Source organism: Erpetoichthys calabaricus, chromosome 7 (assembly GCF_900747795.2).
Source record: "Erpetoichthys calabaricus chromosome 7, fErpCal1.3, whole genome shotgun sequence".
Classification (NCBI taxonomy): Eukaryota; Metazoa; Chordata; class Cladistia; order Polypteriformes; family Polypteridae; genus Erpetoichthys; species Erpetoichthys calabaricus.
Genome location: NC_041400.2, coordinates 147,807,770 through 147,829,871, shown reverse-complemented (window position 1 = coordinate 147,829,871; position 22,102 = coordinate 147,807,770). Strand labels below are relative to the sequence as shown.

The 22,102-nt window shown below is 36.2% G+C and overlaps 1 protein-coding gene across 1 annotated transcript in view; it reads right to left on the bottom strand.

Annotated features, from left to right (window-relative positions):
• Positions 1-22,102, bottom strand: part of tmem8b (transmembrane protein 8B) — a 653,793-nt gene that overhangs the window by 401,768 nt on the left and 229,923 nt on the right. The window contains exon 2 of the mRNA XM_028805536.2: positions 15,262-15,451. Coding sequence (XP_028661369.1) covers positions 15,262-15,451 — 190 coding nt within the window. The remainder of the gene's footprint in view (positions 1-15,261; positions 15,452-22,102) is intronic.

Below are 22,102 nucleotides of genomic sequence, written 5' to 3'. Positions count from 1 at the left end.
CACCTTTTTCCGCATTCTTCTCACTGTAACTAGAACATTCTGCAAGTTCCTTATTAATTAAAAATCCTGTGCTTGACCTTCAGCTCTGTCTTGCTTTTATTTGACTCTAGACTGACATTTTCTTACACCTCATATACTATCCAATATTCCTAGTACAAGTTCAAAATATTACATATGTATTTATACATGTATCTCACATTATATATTTAAACGTAGCAAATCACATATATTGTATGTCTGCATAATGTATAAATCATAGTGATATACTGATTATTGATCATATTTGTTGTCAATGAAATATAATTCCAGTTGAAAATTTTTCATGATACATATTAGCCATTCCTAATATTTTAAAAGGAAGATGATGAGTGATTAAATAAAATTGTTTCATAAAAATGTTTGCCAAGGTGTGTCCAACACGTGTATTATGATTTCACATAACACTGATACTGTCAATGTCTTAAAATATACAATATACAGTACAAACATAAAATAACAAAAACAAGCTCTTTAAGCGAGAAGTGCACAATTGAAGAAGCACTTTGTTGCACTACACTTCTCTCTTGACAGGCTGGGATAAAGTACAGTAATTATCCATGTGGGGTAGGAGAAGGATAAGCAATGTAGAAAAATGTTCAATGTCTTATCCGGCCTCCCTAGGGTTTGAGGTTGATTATCATGCTTCTTGTGGATGCACCAGATCCTTGCTTGCAGGTAATATCATTTATAAAGGTAAAGTGTATATGTCACTATATACACAGGCAAAGGGCATATCATGACAACAGAGACCATGGCTGGGCCAATTTTTAATAAAACTGTGAATGCTGAAATAAAGAAAACATTATATACTATCTAAAGAAATATTTTAAATGAATTTCACTACTTGTCAGTATATAAAGTAAAGGAACACTTGCACAGTTCCAATTTTCTACCTATAATTTTTATTTTGTTACATTTCACTTATGTAAAAATGATTATGTTAGTATATTAAATCATTTATATCCATCAGTGTTGAAATCTTCTTGATCAGTTTTGGGTCACGGGGGACTAGTGCTTGTACAGTGCCTACAAAAATGATTCGCCCCCTTGGATGTTTACCTATTATTGTTACACAATATTTTATCACAGTGGATTTAATTTGTCTTTTTTGACATTGATCAACAGAAAATGATTCTTTCATGTCAAAGCAAAGAGAGATGTCTGCGAAGTGGTCTAAATTAATTACAGGTATAAGACACAAAATAATTGACTGCATACCGTGACCCTGCTCAGGATAAAGCAGGTTCAAAAATGGATGAACAGAATGAAGTATTCACTCTATTCAAGTAGTTATTTAGTATATGCATCTTTAGCAGCCACGACAAGCTTAAGACTATGTGAACTTGTCTTTCTATCAGCTTTGCATATGTGGATTTTTATCATTTTTTTCTTTTGCAAAACTGCTTGAGCTTTGCCAGGATGCATGAGAAGTGCAAGTGAACAACTTTTTCTCAAGTCCAGCCACAAATTCTCAATTAAATAGAGATCCGGCTTCTGAATTTCCACCTCAGAACATTAATTTTGTTGTTTTCAAGCCACTCCTTTGCAGATCTGGCGTTATGCTTGTTGTTGTTGTCTTGCTGGAAATCAAATGTTCTCTGACAGATTTTTTGCAGAGTGCATCAGGTTTTCCTCCAGGATTTCCCTGTATATTGCTGCATTATATTTAGTATCCACCATCACATGCCTTCCATTGCTTTCTGCAGAGAAGCATCCCCAAAGAATGATGCTGCCACTGCCATGAATCTGGGTGGGGACAATGTGTTTTTGATAATTTGCAGTGATTAAACATTTAAGCATTTAATCTGATGGAAAAAAGGTCAATTTTGGTCTGACCAGACCCACCACACCAACACCTTCTTCCTGCTGACTTCAGATTCTACCACGTGTCTTCTGGCAAACTCTAAATGATATTGAATGTCACATGCATTTTTTGTTTAAGATTGGCTTTCACTTTCGCTCTTTCTCATAAAGCTGCAACTGGTCAAACCCCTGGACAGAAGTTCTATGTGCAACCTTTCCAACCTTATCACTGTAGCTTGTAACTCCTTGAGAGTTATCAGCGTGCCCTCCCTTACTCGTCTTCAGTTTTTGTGGATGGGCCTCCTCTAGGTAGGTTTACAGCTGTGCCACACTCTTTCCATTTCTTAATGACTGATTTAACTGAACTCCAAGACATATTCAGTGACTTGGATATTTTCTTGTCTCCATCCCCTGACTGGCACTTTTCAATCACCTTTTCATGGAGGTTCTTGAAGTATTCACTGTGCAGGTTAGGCTACCATACTGACTCACCAAATGCTGGATCTTCCAGATCAGGTGCATTTATACTGCAATTGAAAACTTTTGGCTACAGGCCGCTAATTTCCATTTAATTAATAGTGTGAATTATAAAACCAATTGGCTGTGTGTCATATTAAAGATAAAGCACAAAATAACTGAACACATAAGTATTTATGTGTATAATTAATTTAAACCAATCAGATCTGTTTTCCATTTAAAGAGTCTTTCTGTTAATCATTGTCAAAAAATTCAAATTAAATCCACTGAGATTCAAATGTTGTATAAATAATAAAAAGTGAACATTTCCAAGGGAGTGAAATGCTTTTATATAGGCAATGTACCTGCAGCATTGAAGGTAAGGGGAGAAACATCCCTAGAGAGGTACCAGTTCTGTCTACACACATCCTTAAACCAGTTTAGGGTCTCCAAATAACCTAACCTGAACATCCTTGGGATGTGAGAGAAAATCAGATTACTCAGAGGAAAGCAAACAAAGACAGCAGAGAACGTCCATACTCTACACGGTGTCTGAGCTGGGATTCCAACTCTGTACTCTTGAGCTCTTTGTCAGAAGCTCTGACAATTACATGTAAATATGGTGCCCCTATCTATCTATCTATCTATCTATCTATCTATCTATCTATCTATCTATCTATCTATCTATCTATCTATCTATCTATCTATCTATCTATCTATCTATCTATCTATCTATCTATCTATCCATCCATCCATCCATCCATCCATCCATCCATCCATCCCTGGGTGCATATATTGCAACATCTAAGAGTTTCCTGTAGATTGAAAAAGAAGAAATCCCTGTTCTTCTATTCTAACTAAAAGTGGAAGAAGTGTCAGTTGGTCTTTGTTGTGGGTTGAGTAGGACCAACTATTTCTTTGGGAAAATGAGAGGGACACATTCTGAGCTGATAACTTCATAAACAAATTATTTTGGTATACAGGTTAAAAAATCATTCATATACTGTATATAAATCATTAATTACTGTACATAAGAGATCAGCAAGGGCAAATTCTCAGTTGGTGTTAAGTGCAAAAAATGTTTACATTGAGCATCTTTGTTTCTTAGTTTATCTATGTGGAAGTTGTCTCATTTATGGACATATTTATACTAAGCCATTTTATGCTATGAAATAAAACACAAAGATTTACACATCAAGTGGGGGAACATTTGTTCTCTCTTAGGGAACAAAGAAATGCATTTTATAGTGTAAAGGAAACAATTAAATGCAGGATAATTAACTACATTTGAAAGAAAACTGTAATTTACAATACACGTCTTTATCACTAGTTTCTGACAAGAAATTCCCTTTTGAGTAACTAACAGTAGATCTTTAACTGACCTGGATAACATTTTCATAAATCTCAGACACACAGTTGCCCATGACTGACTCCAATCGATATGCTTTAGCTCTGAATTGTGATATATGGTATTAAGAGCCTAAGAGATGTGTCCATAGTTGTGAATGTAAACATCCATGCAGAATTTCCCAGGGAGAGCAATGAAGAGTATGCATGCTGGCTCAAACAATATTTCCTGTGTATAATTAAGCAATAAGGCACAACAGGGGGCACATTATTGAGAATAAATGCACGCCTTGTTGTATTTTTCAAGCTCCAGAGACTTGACTTTAAATTAGTGTGGTTATTTACTGTGCAGCTGTTTCCACAACACGGTTGATTTTCATATAATACTCTAAAATAACATTGAAAAAGTGGTGGAAATTCATGGATGGATTGGCAAAATAAATATATATTTTCAAACACTGAGAGAGGTGATACAATATACAAAGGGGATAATTTTCAGCAAATGTTAGTCACTAATTCTTAAAGAAGTTTAAATTTAGGGAGCTCTAATCAATGCAGGATGGAATCCAGGTTTAAATGCAAACTTATGATTAAAGTGCCATCTAGTGGGCACCTCCAGAAACCAAGGGTCCTAATGCATTACCAAGTGTCCCATAGAAGAGAACACCAAAGACAGTTTGCAGGCTGACATGTTTATGCTTTAATAATAAACTTGTGGGCTGACCCTGACTATCTATGTTACAATATCAAAGTCAGAAAATAGCAATTATTTTTCCAACAACAGAACAATGCAAAACCAGGCTGGTAGAATTGTGTGAAATCACTGACAACGATGGTGACCCACATATAGCATAAGCAGGAGCCAGTGCTTGACAAGGTGCCAGTTGATTGCAGGGCACACTCACAAGCTCACTCACACTGTCTTCTTTAAGTGTGGCAACAAAATGCTACACAAATACAGAATAATATGTAAATTATACCCTGATTCTGTAGTAACTGTGCTGCAATTCAAGTTTAGTCTGTTGAGAAATGCAAATAAGAATTCTGAATTTGAACCAGACATACTGCTTATTTATGAAAATGTAGCAGAGAGCAGAACTGCTTGGCAGTGAGCATAACCACATCCTTGGGCTTGTGTGGCAGTAGATTTCCTAGGCAGTGGACTTAACATGTTCTGTCTGTGCTTTTATGAGTCCATTGTGGCCACCCTGATTTCCTCACTTCATTCCAAGACATGGAGTTCGATTGTTTGTTTGTGAGTGTGCCTTTCACATGTGGCAGCACTGTCCTGTTCTTGCCATGCATTGTATTCAGTCATGAAAGTCTCCTGGGATCAATACTTCAAGAAAATAGATGGCTGGATGACATGGAATGACCAAATGACCAAGAAGTGTGGTAGATAGTTGAACTTTAGTGGCCTTTAAACCTCAACTTGTCACTTTGGTGAAATTAGGTGAACAGGACTGTTGGGTTGAGTGCCTTGTTCTTATCAAACATGTTCTAAAGTACCACCCAGCTGTAGCATATTTATGGCAAAAGTATTTTTTTCTGCTATATTTCTTTATGACAAAAACTATGACAACCACAAAATCAGAAAGTACAAGAACATTTAGCCAATTTCAAATCTCACTCAATATGCCCCTTATTATAACTCAATATTCAAAACTTCTCAAAATGTACTTCATACTCCAACTGAATATCTGCTTCATTTATTGTCATTATAATCAAAAGTAAGAAATTTAGAGTGATCAGTTCTAGTCAACTGGACACTGATTACATGGCAAACTTTCTCCCAGAAACGCAGCATGTGGAAAAAATGTTAACATCAGCTTTCCTATACAGTACATATTTTCCAAACACTTCTGTAATCTTGTCACATCTTATGGCTTTAATCTGTTACAAAAATAATAGCAATAGTGTCAGCAGAAGAAAACAAAAAAGTAAACATAAGAAGGATTACCTGTCTAGCAAGTACAGAGATAGAGAACCTAATGAAATATTTATTTCTATTACACAAAACAAGAGGCTGGCTTACAAGATCATTCAAGTCATGCCTAAATATATTGACACACTACTAAAGGAAGATCCTGCAAATGCCTTGGCAGCTTATTGGAATAAAAAAGTGAATGAACACAGGAGTCAGTTGGAAGTATGATTCGATAGGCAGCTCATTGAGGTCAATGTTAGTATGACAGGCACAACAGAATCAATTTAAAAAGAATTAACTACAGCAATCATCAAACGCAAAATGAAAGGGAGACAAGATAAGTGCTAATGTGTGATTTGAATGCTACAATCAATGAAGCTGTGTAGACAGACCAAGAACAAGAGTTCCACAAAGCAGAAGCCAAAAAAGGTGAAGGAGTGTTTGCCAAGTGTGGTGTTCCAAAGCTTTAGGACTGACAGCCAAATGGCACTTAACAAAACATCATAGGTGCCTCAGAGGTTACATTTAGCCTATTATACCCCTCTTCTGCTGACACTTATAATTAGTTAATTGTTTCATTAAACTACTTAGCTTAACCCTGAGTTACAGACTAATTTATTTAAAGTAAGACATTTACTCACACTATGCCTGTCAGTAGTCGGTGGCAAAAATACAAGGACATGTTACTTCTTAGATGAGATCCGGGAAGGATGAAAGTAAAAATGATTATTTGTCATGTGAGAATTAGAACGGGCCAGGGGTCTGAAGGGCCATCTCTCAAAAATGCAATTAGGTCTGTAAAAATATTTCTCTAAAGAGCTTTTAATCACCATTCCTATTCAATACAATGATTACAAATTATGATTTACTCATAACTAACCTCTGGATTTTTTGCTAAACATTTTTTTGCATGTAAATGTTTACCATAACCAAGTGGCTAATGAAGTATCAGTTATGTATGTATCTGTCAGCTTATGTATGTAGCCATCATACATTTCCTTACTAAATCACTCAGTTTACCTTCTCTTTCCAGCAAATCTATACTAATAAAAGGCAAAGCCCTCACTGACTGACTCACTGACTGACTGACTGACTCACTCACTCATCACTAATTCTCCGACTTCCCGTGTAGGTAGAAGGCTGAAATTTGGCAAGCTCATTCCTTACAGCTTACTTACAAAAGTTAGGCAGGTTTCATTTCGAAATTCTACGCGTAATGGTCATAACTGGAACCTGTTTTTTGTCCATATACTCTAATGGAGGAGCCGGAGTCACGTATCGCGTCATCACGTATTACGCCTCCTACGTAATCACGTGAACTGAAAACAAGGAAGAGATTTACAGCACGAGTCAAACGCGGGAACGAAGGTAAATGACGTTAATTTTTGAGTGTCTTTTAATACTGTGTAAGCATACATATTAACACGTGCAATTAAACGTGTGCATTTACGGGGTGATTTCTCAGGCTTAAAAGCTCGCCTTTTATCAAACGCGGGAACAAAGGTAAATGACATTGTTGAGTGTCTTTTAATACTGTGTAAGCATACATATTAATACATGTGCAATTAAACGTGTGCATTTACGGGGTGATTTCTCAGGCATAAAAGCTCGCCTTTTATTAAAAAGGTAAATGCAAACTGTTTTCATTCTGAAGGGCACAAACCACGTTAGATTTCAGCTGTTAAACGCGCAAAAATGTTGGTACACCAGATAAATAAGCACAACATATTATCAGTTGTATTGTATGCTTACAATACATATAGAAATGTGTTAATCGTTAACTAATATTATGGGGTGGTGTTTTTCGACTCGCGCCTTGATTTAAACGATTGCATTTCTTGGTGGGTTTGCATAGCTTATTGTCAATATCTTTACACCTCTTTTTAAGACTTAATTTAAAAAGGTTTTCTTTTCTCCTTAATTAAAATTTAAAAGCAATACTTCACCGCTGCAAAGCCCCTCTAGCGCTGACGTCCGAGGTTCGATTACCGTAAGCGAGTGCAGTGAGTGTGTACGCCTGATGAGCCAAGAATAAGGGGGAAAGACGTGTCGCGTACTCTTTGCATTATTTGACAGTAAACTATTTTCAACCATTCTATGATCTGCTTCTCACAACTGAAGGCACCGTGGCTGATGTTACCTGACTTGCTGGCCAACCATAAGCGTTACCTGGTAGGTAACCAGCCACTCACTTCACTCCCTTACGGGAATCGAACCTCGGACGTCAGCGCTAGAGGCGAAGCCCCTAAAATTGCGCCACGGCGTGTGGTTCGTTTATTTGACAACATGTAGATCGGGGTAATTACATTCACGGCATTCGTAGTCTGATTCACAATCTGATTGTATGGATGGTTACCTACCAGGTAATGCTTATAGTTGGCCAGCAAGTCAGCTCGAAGTGATCACTCGAGTGAAGGCAGCTTCACAAAAAAACAGATCCTTAACAAACTGTTATTAGTATATTTTCCCTCAATTTAAAAAGGTTTTCTTTTCTTCTTAATAAAAATTTAAAAGCGGTACTTCGCCGGTGCGAAGCGCGTGGATTTGAGCGACTGACGCATACAGACATATTCATGAGTGCAGGTACTTCGGAAAGAAAGCACAGTGTAAACCTAAAGTTTAAATTAAGTTCATAGACCTACAAAAGGTTGCCATTGATTTGAGGCAAGATTGCTTTTCTCCTGTACAACTATACGTTGCATTCTCAAGAGTGTGCTTGCACGGCTTCGGATATAGATATATATATATATAGATGTATATAGAGATATGGATATACATATATAGATATAGATATATATATATATGTACGTATGTCTATATATATATATATATATATATGTAAGCTTATAAGTACTGCCTTACTTCTCTTTAAGAAAGGAAGATGTAATGATACTTGATTTAAACGATTCCATGTCTTGTTGGGTTTGCGTAGCTTATTGTCAATATCTTTACACGTTTTTTTAAGACTTACTGACTGAAACGGGCTTTCACGAAAAAAGTTAGGGCTTTGCTACAGGATACACCCTCCACAAGTTAAGCAAGTAAAAATAAAAGTATATATTTCTGTTTTATTTAAACCTTTTAAGTTCGTATGCATAGCCCCATTTGGCTGTTTTAGTTTTTTTTTTCTTTCTTTAGTAATATTTAATCTCCTTAAAGAAAAAGAACATATGCATTTTACTTTTTTTGTATCTCTTTAGTAATATTTTAGTGTAAAAGGATAACTAGTATTTAAACCTTTTATGTTACTTTATAAATGTATTTTACACAATGTTGAAAAATTAATAAGAAAGCTACATAATTTGGCAGCTGCTGCTTTAATTTTCAATGAAATGAAAAAAGCTCTCCAAGAGAAAACGTCAATGAAGAAGGGAGAAACCCTCATTTATAAATGTTTGCTGCAGATGACTTAACTGAAAATAAATTAATAGTTCCTATGTGTATAATACATATTTATCTATTTTACTTATGCCTTTATTCCAGCAACTTACAACATCTGAGGTACAATTTGTTACATTACTTTTGTTTTTTGCAGCACAGGCAGGTGAAGTGACTTCCTCAGGGTCGCACAGTGGTGTCAGTACCAGGATTTGAACTGACAAGCTCCGGGTTTACTGAAATATTACTGAAGAAAGAAAAAAAACGAAAACGGGCAAATAGGGCTATGCATACAGATGTCCATCCATCCATTATCCAACCCGCTATTATCCTAAATACAGGAGCCAATCCCTGCCAACACAGGGCACAAGGCAGGAAACAAACCCCGGGCAAGGTGCCACCCCATCGCAGGGCGCACACACCCACACACCAGGGACAATTTAGAATCGCCAATGCACCTAACCTGCATGTCTTTGGACTGTGGAACGAAACCGGAGTACCCGGAGGAAACCCAGACAGACACGGGGAGAACATTCAAACTCCACGCAGGGAAGCAAACCCGGGTCTCCTAACTGGCACCTTTCACTGCGCCACCATACCGCCCGCATACAAACTTAAAAGGTTTAAATAAAACAGAAATATATACCTTTATTTTTACTTCCTTAACTTGTGGAGGGTGTATCCTGTAGCAAAGCCCTAAGTTTTTTCATGAAAGCCCCTTTCAGTCAATAAGCCTTAAAAACGGGTGTAAAGCTAAACTTGCAGCACCGCTATTCAATTACACTTGCCTAACGCCTCTCCTAAGGGAAGATACTGTGGGATCTGGGCATCCGTCAACGCACCAATCACAGGCCCAATTAGAAAGCGGGAAGCTGTGATTTGTCGTCTCCCTCCCATGTAATAATCACAGCCCGTGTTACAACGCACTATGTATGTATGTATATATGAATATATGAAGAGGATGGATGGATGGATGGATGTATATGTGTGTGTTTATGTATATGTGTATATGTATGTGTATATATATATATGTTGATATGTGTATATATATATATATATGTATATATATGTATATGTAGATATGTGTATATATGTATATGTATATATATGTTTATATATCCTCTTTAACACACTACTTCTCCGCTGCGAAGCGTGGGTATTTTGATATATATATATATATATATGTGAATGTATGTATGTATGTATGTATATATGTATGTCTATATTTATATATATATATATATATGTGCATATGTATATATATATATGTGTATATATATGTAGATATGTATATATTTATATGTATATATATATGTAGATGTGTAAATTTGTATATGTATATATATGTATATGTGGATGTGTATATGTATGTATATATATGTATATGTAAATATGTGTATATGTAGATATGTATATATATGTATATGCATATATATGTTTACATAACCTCTTTAACACACTACTTCTCCGCTGCGGAGTGCGGGTATTTTGCTAGTCAATAATAATACAGACAGATTTATATGTACAGTAATTGCTTTTTGTCATATTTTGGACATGTGTTTCTCTGACCAGGATCTTAGTACTGAAGATAAAATCTTTAAATATATTAATGTATTAGCCTCTGATAATAATAGTAACAATAATAACGGCTGTTATGTTTATTACTGGTGATGCAAAATAGCCCCACTCATGAAGCTTCATTGGCATTTGATAGACGGAGTCCATGTTTGTCAGTCGTTCACTGAATAAAGTTCACAGATGACCATGTTACTCCAATTTAGGCAGAAATCAAAACACTTGGTTCTTTGGCACTACTGACCGGAGTTAAGATATATACTATAGCAAATAAGCAAAAAAATTGCAAACACAAATCCAAATAAAATTAATACTTTGAGGTGAAGTGCAACATAAGGCATATCACAAACCAACTATCAATGCCATTGCACATAATTATATTGTACACTAAAACCAGAGACCAGCAGTAATACAGCAGTCAGCCAGTAATGAGCAAAGGAGCAAACTTGAAACCTGGGAATGACAACAAAATGTCAAAGAACATGCAAGAACAGAAAAAAGCAACCTGGGAAATTCAAGGAACATCAGTGCAACAAAACAGCACAATCAATGCGTTATACTCTTTCCTGTAATTTGAAGCAAGAGATGTTATTCTATAAAGCACAATTTCAACTATTGAACAGTACTGCAGTCTTCAGTCTTCATTTATCTAATTGCTCTTATATTTAAAGAATGCAGCCATTCAAAAGTTTATTGAATTGGCAAACAATTGTAAGAATGTGGGGAGCCTTGTCTTATTCTATGTGCATTAGACAAAGGATAGAAACAAATCTTGGATGGGGCACAACTCCATTGCAGGTTACACTTACTAATATTGCCAGCAACATTACGTACATGTTGTCAAGGAATTATTTTTCTGTACTCTCTCTCTCTCTCTCTCTCTCTCTCTCTCTCTATATATATATATATATATATATATATATATATATATATATATAGTACATACAGTAATATGTATCCATTTTTATACATATGTACACCCATATACAGTATATATTACTATTATAGAAGAAAGGACCACTGCAAGCAACACCTAAAACAAGTGATAAGCTGTTACCTTAAATTTAGTTTTCAAGGTCTATAGTATCCTGTCAATGCCTACATAAGCTTAGAAATTTCAGAGTGGCTCAACACAAATGAGTTCACTTATCGTTTTCCAACAGATCTATTGAATTAAAATACAATAAACATATAATGTATACATACATTGAATGATTATAAATACAATGTGTATTAAGATATGTCTAATTAATATCTTTCAAATGAACAAAGATAACTGAAGAAATTAAATGCATACACACTTTTACAGCAGCTGCTGCACAACTGAGAATCCACATGTTTCGGAGGTATACCATGTGAATTTACCAGGGATTATAGTGTGCTGTGGGTTGTTATCGTTGGGCATAATTAAACCATTCATTTATCTGAGCTTTCTGCAGGCATCCATTCTGCTACACAATCAAGATTATTGGTGAACATTCAAAGCGTGTATACATTTTTTGGGGAACCCTGTATAATGTCAGACTTGTATGCCTACAGGGCATCTTCAGGGATCTCTCAAGGTAAGCAACTCTACCTAGCATAGAGGGAGTACTGTTGCTAACACCTTCTCCATTTTCATCCACACTTCTGAGAAATGTCAGCAGGAAGACACATAACCATACTTCCTCTTCACTCCAAGATGCCCCACCCCTTCTTGGATCTCTCTAGATTAGGGGTACTCAACTCTGGTCTTGGTGGTCTGCAGTGTTGCGTAGGTTTTTACTCCAATCAGTTTCATAATAAGTAGTCATAATTTGTTTAATTATATGGCTGTGCTTTCATTCTTATGTGTTACGGTGTATAAAATCTGTACATTTTGGTTTCCATTATATTTTGTTCGAGACAAGACAACAGATGAACTAAGACAGATCAAAGCAGGTTTTCTTACACCTCACTTTTAAAACAGCTGTTTCCAACATTGAAAGGAAGATATTCTGAATGTTCAATTACTTTATAACCTGGGAAAGGATGCTGTGCTGACAACCCAGGCTATTGATTACTTTATGGATGGACATCTGGGAGAACATTTGGGGTTTATGGTCTGGATAGGGAAATTGAGGCAATATCAAAGAACTTTATCTGGGAAAGAGTTTGAGCAAAATTCATCAATCACATTGACAGCCAGCCAATCAGGTGCATGTGTTATGAAACCAAGGTATGACATTTCATAATAAATATGCCTTGGTTTGAAAGAGGAAGAGGAGAAGAGGAAGAGGAAGGAGAAGAAGCAAAGAGAAGGAGGAGAAGAAGAGGAACAGACGAAGACGACATTGGTCGTCAGAAAGGCATCATGAACATCCATTGCTAAATCAAACGCCTCCCTGGGACATTCATCCTTGTCATTTCAACTTTTTTGTAAGCTTTTCCTAAATACTATATATATTCAGACTTTCCTATCAGTACCTATTTTCTATTATTCTTTGTTCCAGTGGTATTATTATTATTCTTGTAATAAATACCATGCTGCTTTTAACTTTCTATGCTTTGTCTTAATATCTAGAGTGGTTGAATTAATAAGTTAGATTTCTTTGAGCACCTGGTGTAGCCAGATTTTTGCCATTATTTCTGTGCTGCGAGGTTTATAAGGCTGAGAGTGAGGGCGCCACTCAAAAGAAGGGACAGTACGATAAAAAGAAGGTATTCTTGGCTGATAAATGGCCTATAGTCAAGAGTGCTGAGTCTTTGTATGTTTAAATGTATTCTTGTAGACCAAAAGTAATATTTAGGTCTGAGATATCACTAAAACATTGTATGTTGTTTGTGCTGATAATAAGTAAGTCTCTTGAAGTGCTGAGTGACAGGCTGATGTGTGGTTTAAAGTGCTAAGGGTTAATCAGCGTGTGTGTGTCATTCATGGGGCACTGTTGTGGTTAGGGTCTGTGTGTGTGTGTGTTTATCTATGTGTGTGTGTGTTCATTTTAAAGTCGACCAACCCGATAACGAACCTGACCAGAACATTTACCCTTGAGAAAACAGGTAAAGGGTAAGTAGAGTGAAATACTACGATAATACATTACGAGACAAATCTTTGTCACATTGTAGATTTTTTGATTTTAGAGAACATTATTTATATGTGTTGCGGTTTGGGACACATTTGCATCTCTTGGTCCTTCCCTTCTCTCTCATTTATTTCAAAACATTTTATTAATTTAGATACTTCATGATAGCATATACACAGGCTTAAATGAAAGCATGTTAGCTGCAGAGCTGGTGTTCCTTTGTCATTTTCATCTCATTATTAAGTGATAGCTGGTTAAGAAAACCTTAGTGCTGCTGTTTAAAACTAAACTAGGCAATCAAGGGTTCTGAATTGTAGCATGCAAGATTACTAAAACCAAGCCCAAAAACATACAGATTTAGTAGGAAATAAAAGGGTTTTTATTAAAAGTCTGTTTAAAGCAAAAACCCAGTGGCTGCTGTGGACTCCAGGACTGGAGTTGAGTACAGTACCTCTGCTCTATATAAACAAGACAGCAACTGAAAGTGGGCGTTCAGTTTGAATCTGCATCTAAGAGAGAAGGGGGGCCCTGCTCAAAAGTGAACTAACTGACGAGACTTTTTTGTTTCATGGCAGACACCATTATTCTAACTCTTTTGTTTACTTTCCTTCTTGGCACTTGATTAAAAGGGGTTTACCAGGGTGGTATCCCCTACTCATTGTGCTGCTTTGTTTTTGTTTACGTATGCAGCAGATTTTTTTGGAGATACTTCAGGACATTTAAATGAAATCTACAACTATTGGGAAATAAAAGGAAAACCAGAGTTCCTGTAAAAAAAATACCCATTAACACCGGGAGAACATGCTCACTCCATACATATAGTGCTAACTACATATTTTAAATCGCAGCAAAGGTGTTTAATTATTTTCTATGATTGTGTATTAGTACATTAGAGGGTCGGCTCAGGTTGGACAGTTGGTAGACAAAGTCAGAGAGTTGAGATTGCATTGGTTTGGACGTGTGCAGAGGAGAGATGCTGAGTATATTGGGAGAAGGATGTTAAAGATAGAGCTGCCAGGCAAGAGAAAAAGAGGAAGGCCTAAGAGAAGGTTTATGGATGTGGTGAGAGAGGACATGCAGGTGATGGGTGTGACAGAGCAAGATGCAGAGGATAGAAAGATATGGAAGAAGATGATCCGCTGTGGTGACCCCTAACAGGAGCAGCCGAAAGAAGAAAAAGAAGTATATGAGCCAAACAGTTGAAAAATGGAAATCAAGACTGAATTATAAAAAAAAATGAAATATCCTTGCAAAAGTTCAGGTTGAAGGTGATCTGCAATACTTGGTGAGAAGAAAAAAATGCACTTCCTGTCTTGAAGTGTGGATCTATAAAACAAAGCTGACTTTAAATCTGGTATGACTGAAATACTGCCTGACAGATTAGGTTTAAAAGCCGCTCCAGTGTCACTGTGCTGCAGGGTTTAGCTTTCTTTATATCCAAACCTGCTATTTTTCTTCCACTTGAGTATATTCGCTTTATACGTTTTAATAGCAGAAGAATTAAATAATGCAGTATTATAGCACTGACATGCCAACATACTGTACCTTTTATGCATGATTTCTTACATACAGCTTTAACCCTAAACCACAGCTTGTACAATATACAACACTTTAGGATTTCTGCTAAAGTTATGTCATTTTTCTCTCTTCTCTCCACCTAGTCTTTTTCTTACTCGCTGTAAACGTTATACTCACACTGTGACATTGCGATCAGGACAACTGTCGCCAAAAGTGCCGCCTTGCTCTTTGAATGTGATGAGGTTCCAGACAGCCACCATAGTGTCATCAGGAACATGGAAATGAAACAGCTCCACACTGGCGAATGACCGGTATGCATTTAGTTTCCGTGGAGTCCGGGTAAAATAATCAGTCACAAAAAGGCAATCTGAGGAATGGAACAAGGAGAAAATTGGTTAGAAGAAAGATTACTTTTATTCATACCGCGTAAGGATGAATGAATTAGTTCTAATGCTATTTCTCTGACCTCCACAGGACCTTGCTAGCCATGATTTAATCACAGCTGATCTAGGTCAGGACTCTTTGGAATTGATTCAAATCTGGGTTCTTCCTTGAATTAATGCTCTTTCATTTCTCAATACAAAGTAGATAAGAGACACAGAATGACTTCCAGTCAGCTATAATGAACGTTTGAATGGGAAAAAGCATTTCACAAGGTGATCTGTAGCTTTTACCACAAAAGAGTGCATTGTTTCTTTGGCTCCATCTACTGTATGTAAATCAAGATAATTGTGTTCATTTTGATGCTAATGTAATGAAGAAAAAAAGAAACTTCAGAATTACAAAATGCAAGCATCATGAAGAATATTACATGAAAATCGTGATGATAAAAAATTATCAATATTAATCTCACTTTGACAAGTTCAATACAAATGAAGAATAATTAATTGTTCCTCTGTATTAACGTTTGTTTTCATTAGACAAATAAAACAGCATTAGAAAGTTCTTTTATAAAATCGTACAGTTGAAGTTAACATTAAATAACATGCAAATCCACCTATTTCAGCTCAGGGTTGGAGGTTCCTGGAGCCTATCCTTCACCACTATGTACAAAGCAGGAAACAGATGGGGAAAACTGCCAGTTCATCATAGGACCCAGTTGCGCTCACACCCACACTCACAATTTGGAATCCCCCTTTCACCTTATAAATAACAAACAGGTAGAGGATTCAGACCCAAAGCACTGGATCCATAATGCAGCAGAACGAATAACTGTGTGACCATGACATTCTCATTGATATTAATTTTTTACATTTTTATATTTTTAATTAGACCCCTAGATATGTTTTATCCCACAGCATTCACTTTTTGCTCATGCGATTCTTCTAGGTACAAGAGCCTAAATTCTTTTATAACCCAGATACAAAAATGTGCATTTCATACCACATGAAATATATTAGTATTTATCATATCTCTTGGATTTGCCTGTGAGTAGAATTACAAAGTATTGGGCAAAATAACAAGAAGGATATTAGAGCTACAAAGAAATAAAGCTGAATAAATTGATTGTTTGTTTCTAATAGCCAAGTATGTATATTTTATTTATGTATTTGACATTTGAAATTCTGCCTCCCATGGTGGGGTCTTCAGTCTGCACTGAGATGAAGGTTGGATTTTAATCTAACTTAAAAAATGCTTTCACATTCTGAAAATACTGAAATTATGATAAATTCAATCACACACAAATAATTGTAACAGGATCTTTTAAATTTGCATAGGTGACATTTACTGTCAGATTCAGGTTGTTACCATTATACCATTCCAGCCTGTCTCTGAAGGTCACTTTCTGTTGCCATTAATTGGATAGGACACTATCTCACTTCACTAATGATTCAAAATCAAGAGAAAAAATATCCAGTCACAAAAAGGTGAATATAATAATTTGTTATCACCTGTCAAGACTAATGATATACCATTGTGTGAGGAAACCAATAATTAAATCTCAGGATTTGTGAAAATAAGTTGATGGCATTTATCAGCTGAATATAGCACAAGATGTTCTGATAGATTATTTGTAATTACTTGTGTTTTTTTACAGTTCCTTTTTTAGAAAAAAATGATCACAAGGAATTAGACTGAAATTTTAAAGCTATTTTCTCACCAGAACTGAGGCTTAGGATTCAAAGGAGACAGTAGGAATCAGTCTTTCTTGTTATTTTTATTGGGGTAACATAATGAAAAATGATAGATAACCATAAATGCAATATGCTTTGGCTTTGTATTGCACACTTCACTGAGTGAAGCCTCAAAACCATGTAACAAGCTTACAGCTATAGTACAAATTACGTGTTTTGCATAAATACAAATAAAATTAAGCTAAATATAGGTCACTTACGCTGAGTACAGTGAAAGTCTTACTTAATAAAAATAAGTCTAATTAAATGCTTTCATCTTTGGATTCCAAGGCTCGCTTTAGAGTTTTTCCTATGGGCAGGAGCAACAGCCTGGCAGCATAGCAGTGGAACCAAGTGCCACACCAGTATACCAAAAAGAGAAACAGAATAATGAAGTGTAAGTAACAGTTTATAAATATATCATTATAATGCTTATATCATAAAAACAGCCAACTCTTAAACAGAAGTGCAAGAATACTAGCTAACCAGCAGCTCTAGTCAGGGTATACATCAGCATATAGTAGATTTAAATGCTGAGACCGATGGGGCAAATCTTATGCAAACAAACAGATCTGAGGTCCTGTAGTTAAAAGCTTGACACCCTGTTATTGTTTAATTAAACTATGAAATTTGTATTATTTTTGGTATTTACAATAACAGATTCTTTTTGAGTTAACGTTGCTGTTTTTTTGCTGGGTATTCCTGGCAATTAAAAAAAAAATACATCATTAGTCTTACCACAACTATCTCTTTGGTTGAGTTTCATCCAGCAATGGCACATATACTGAACAACCAGAAAAGACAACCCAAAATGCAAAGTACTTGGTACTAGTTGTACCTTTTAAGAACATATGCACTAGAGGGAAAATAAATTTGCAAACAAACATCAAAAAAAGGAAATGAAATACAAAAATATTTTTATTTGAGATGGACTCAAATATTCTACAAATATTGTATTCTTTCAGTTACTTGCTCATTATTTCCTTGCAAAACTATGTAGGTCTTTGATTAAACAAAACCTCATAGACAACATATAAGGTACATTAATATTCTCAACATTTTATTTGTTTGATCGATACAACCAAAATTTTGTTTTTTATAGTGCAATCCTGCAGTGTAATCTGTTTCTTATGCATTCCTAAGCATATTTGTTGTTAATGTTAAACAATGTTACCTATAGGCCATAGCATATTTTTCTTTTATGAATTAACTTAATGCAATTCAAATTCTGAAACCTCTGTGCATGAAACCTGAGGTTGGCTACATACACTCAATCAGAGTTCAATATACTATGTTATTTGAAAACCTTGTTATCTGAAACCAAGTGGGGCGGCACAGTGGCACAGTGGTAGCACTGCTGCCTTACAGTAAGGAGACCCAGGTTTGCTTCCTGGGTCCTCCCTGCATGGAGTTTGCATGTTCTCCCCGTGTCTCCCTTGGGTTCCTCTGGGTGCTCCGGTTTTCTGCCACAGTCCAAAGACATGCAGGTTAGGTGCATTGGCGATCCTAAATTGTCCCTACTGTGTGGTTCGTGGGTATGTGTGTGTCTTGCAGTGGGCTGGCACCCTGCCCAGGATTTGTTCCTGCCTTGTGCCCTGTGTTGGTTGGGATTGGCTCCAGCAGAGCCCCGTGACCCTGTGTTAGGATATAGCAGGTTAGAAAATGACTGACTGAAACCAAGCACTCAGTTTTAAAATTTGAATTACATCTCTTAACATTTTAATATATAGATTCTCTCTAGAAACTCAATTTTAATTAGCAGTTACCTAGATTCAGGTTTTGGCTTTCACAAGCGATTTTTGGTTTTGACTTTATGGTAATATTTTTGCTTTCTCCCTTTAACCAACTAAAGGGTGAGTGTGAAAGGAAAATAAAAGTGTCATAGTAACTTTGCTTCTTTAAAACCTGATAGATTTCAACTTACAAATTACATTTCCCTATCCAGAGTTTGTTTCCATCTCATGCCAAAGTGCTGCTTGTGTAGTCTCCAGCACCCCGCAAACCTGAAATATGTTTTAGATATATGGATAAAACTGGATTTCTGCTATTTCTTGCAATTATTTGATATTATGCTAATTAATTAATAAACTGTTCTGCTTATATTAATATTAAACATAATAATATAAATATTATCTATGCTTGTTTTTGCCATTTTGTGTAGGTGATTCAACTGAATGAAATACAACAAGAACATCTTTATTTACACAAAGAAATCTTTGGAATGTTACCACAGCCACAGCTAGCTGCCAATTCCCTTACGTATTCTAAGATTAGCACTCAGCTATTTTTGTAGTGCAGGCTGTAAAATTCATGCTGTTGCGAAATGAGAGTAAAAAGACAACAACCAAAGAGTTCAACTGTGTAACATTCCTCTAAATCAGCTACCAGTAATGTTCTGACCCAATCAAACAAATCAACTCCATGATTATATATAGCTGATGTCTTATTTTTAGGATCCTGCTTGGCTTGTTGGGTCCTAGGGAGTATTATGAAGGACTACCATTATTAAAGAGATTACTGCTTTTTAACTTCCTTTATAAATTCCTAACTAACAACATAAGACCAGATTGTTATTCTTTGTGGCACACTTTATTTGTATCACTGTTAAAGCAAAAAGAAAAAATAAGTAATTGTCTGTCTTGGGCCATTGTAATCAATGATTTCTTATCCAAGTAAGAAGATTTGTATGGCATTTGATGTATTTAATGAATTTGTAAATTATACTGCATCTGCAATCTCCTTAAGTTTGCAGCTCAAAAATATAGAAACAAATATAGTAGATAAACAAATCCATCCACTTAAAAATACTGAACTATGTGCATATGACTGACAGAAGTAATTTGCTTCATTTCAGCCTAAACACTGCCTTTTTATTTGGTAGATGACCCAACTGCTATTGTCACTTATACTACATGGCTGCTAAATTGAAGATGACACTGTAGAAAAAAGGATGGGTTGAATGCAGTAATAACTCAAAAATGTTTCTTTCTCGACTGTCTGCAATTGTTAGAATAATACAATTAATGTATAAGCAATGTAGTTTGCTTAGTGTTCAGTAAATTGCTTTAAATAAAAGGTAAACACATTAAATCACAAAACAGGGATAATTTTGACATTTAGTCCCTTTTACAGATAGGAATCTTGCAGCACTTTTTTTAACATACTTTATAATAGTTATTGTATGTCAAACCTTTCATAATGACAGACATAAGTAGACAAAGTCTAACTTGGCCCAAGTGAAGCTTCTAATCACCAGATTGTGAAGAACAATAGAAAAGTTAGTGTGAAACGGGTACACAGCTGTTTGTGGTTCTTTGATTTCTAACTAGGTCCTAATACATTGACGCAAGCAAAAAAGGGTTTATTTGCTTTAGGACCTGCAGGCCTTTTTCCTTGTAATAAATAACAGAATTCATTATTCGCACATCTATCCATTTTTTCAATTCTGTTTGTTCCAGGGTTTAGAGGAACAAGCAGGAACCAGCTCCTAATGAGACAATAATTTAATGAACTCTACAGTCACTTAAACAGTACAGATTTAGATATGTTAATTAGCTTAACATACATTTCTTTAAGATGTGGGAGGAACTAAAAGCAGATTAAGAAAACCTGAAATGAATGTGGGAAATGTGCGAACTACATACATAGAGTGACTAGGCTGGGAATCAAAACCAATTATTTAGAGCCGTGAAGCAACAGCATTAACCATTGCACCACTGCACACATACAGTAGATACATTTTACTTTGCTGTTTCTGTTAGCTGTGAGTAATGACACACCAGGTACTTGATAACTAGGAATAATTACTCTCTGCCTATACTGCATAGGTTCATCTACTAAGTTGCAGGCAGATGATTTAAGCATCTTTCAGTAAAACAAGTCACTTTAAACATTCACCTTGTATCAGTGTCAGTTTTCTTCAGGTATTTCTATTTCCCTACCACATCTCAAAGACATCCAGGATTGTTTGTTTCTTTTTTTTAGAATGGAGTCTAAATTTACCCTCTATAAGGAAATGCAAATATTACTGTGAAAACCCCCTTTGGTGGATTGCCATCCCATAAATCACTGGGTCCTGACTTCATGCCAGTGTGCCTAGAATAGGCTTCAAACTCCATGACTAAGTTAGAGTTAAAGGATACAGAAAATGAAAAATGAACAGAACGAATTAACTTCACTCTGGAACAGTCGGATGGCTTAAATAAAACATGTCTTTAGATATTGTATACTTCAGCATAAGACTTGTGAATCCTTCAGAATACCAATGAACACCAAAAGACGCGTCTGTTAAGGTCTTCTTACGTAACTGTAAATGAGTAACAGATGCATTTCTTTGCAGTACCTAAACTAAAGTGTTACAGATTAATTAATTTATAATGTCCACAGCTAAAAACCTCACTGATTTCTTACTGTTCCTTCTTACTTTCTTACTTATTTACTGTTCTTATCAGTCACATCATGAAATCAAAATTTGGTGAAATTCATCGATTTGATGCTGTGTGATACTAGAAATGTAACCCTTGTGATGGACGACCGGCTATGGACTCCGGTCGCCACCCCCAGGCCGCTAGGAGGAGCCCTCCGGACAGTATATTCGTGCCCCGAGTTCCAGCAGGGCCTCATGGACTTTGTAGTGTTGTGACACAGCCCTGCTGGATACCTTGGGGGCTGCCAGGAGTCGCTGTAGGGGGGCTAGTGGGCTCTTGCGTGCCCTATAACCCGGGAGTGCGTCATAGTCACGTGACTGGAGGAAGCGACGTGCTCCCGGGATGAAAAGGACTGTTTACCCTGACCCGGAAGGGATAAGGACTTGGGGGTTTGGCCAGGAACCACTTCCGGGTCAGGGGCTATAAAAGGACTCTGGGTAAGCCCAGACATTTGAGCTGAGCTGGGAGGAAGGGTGG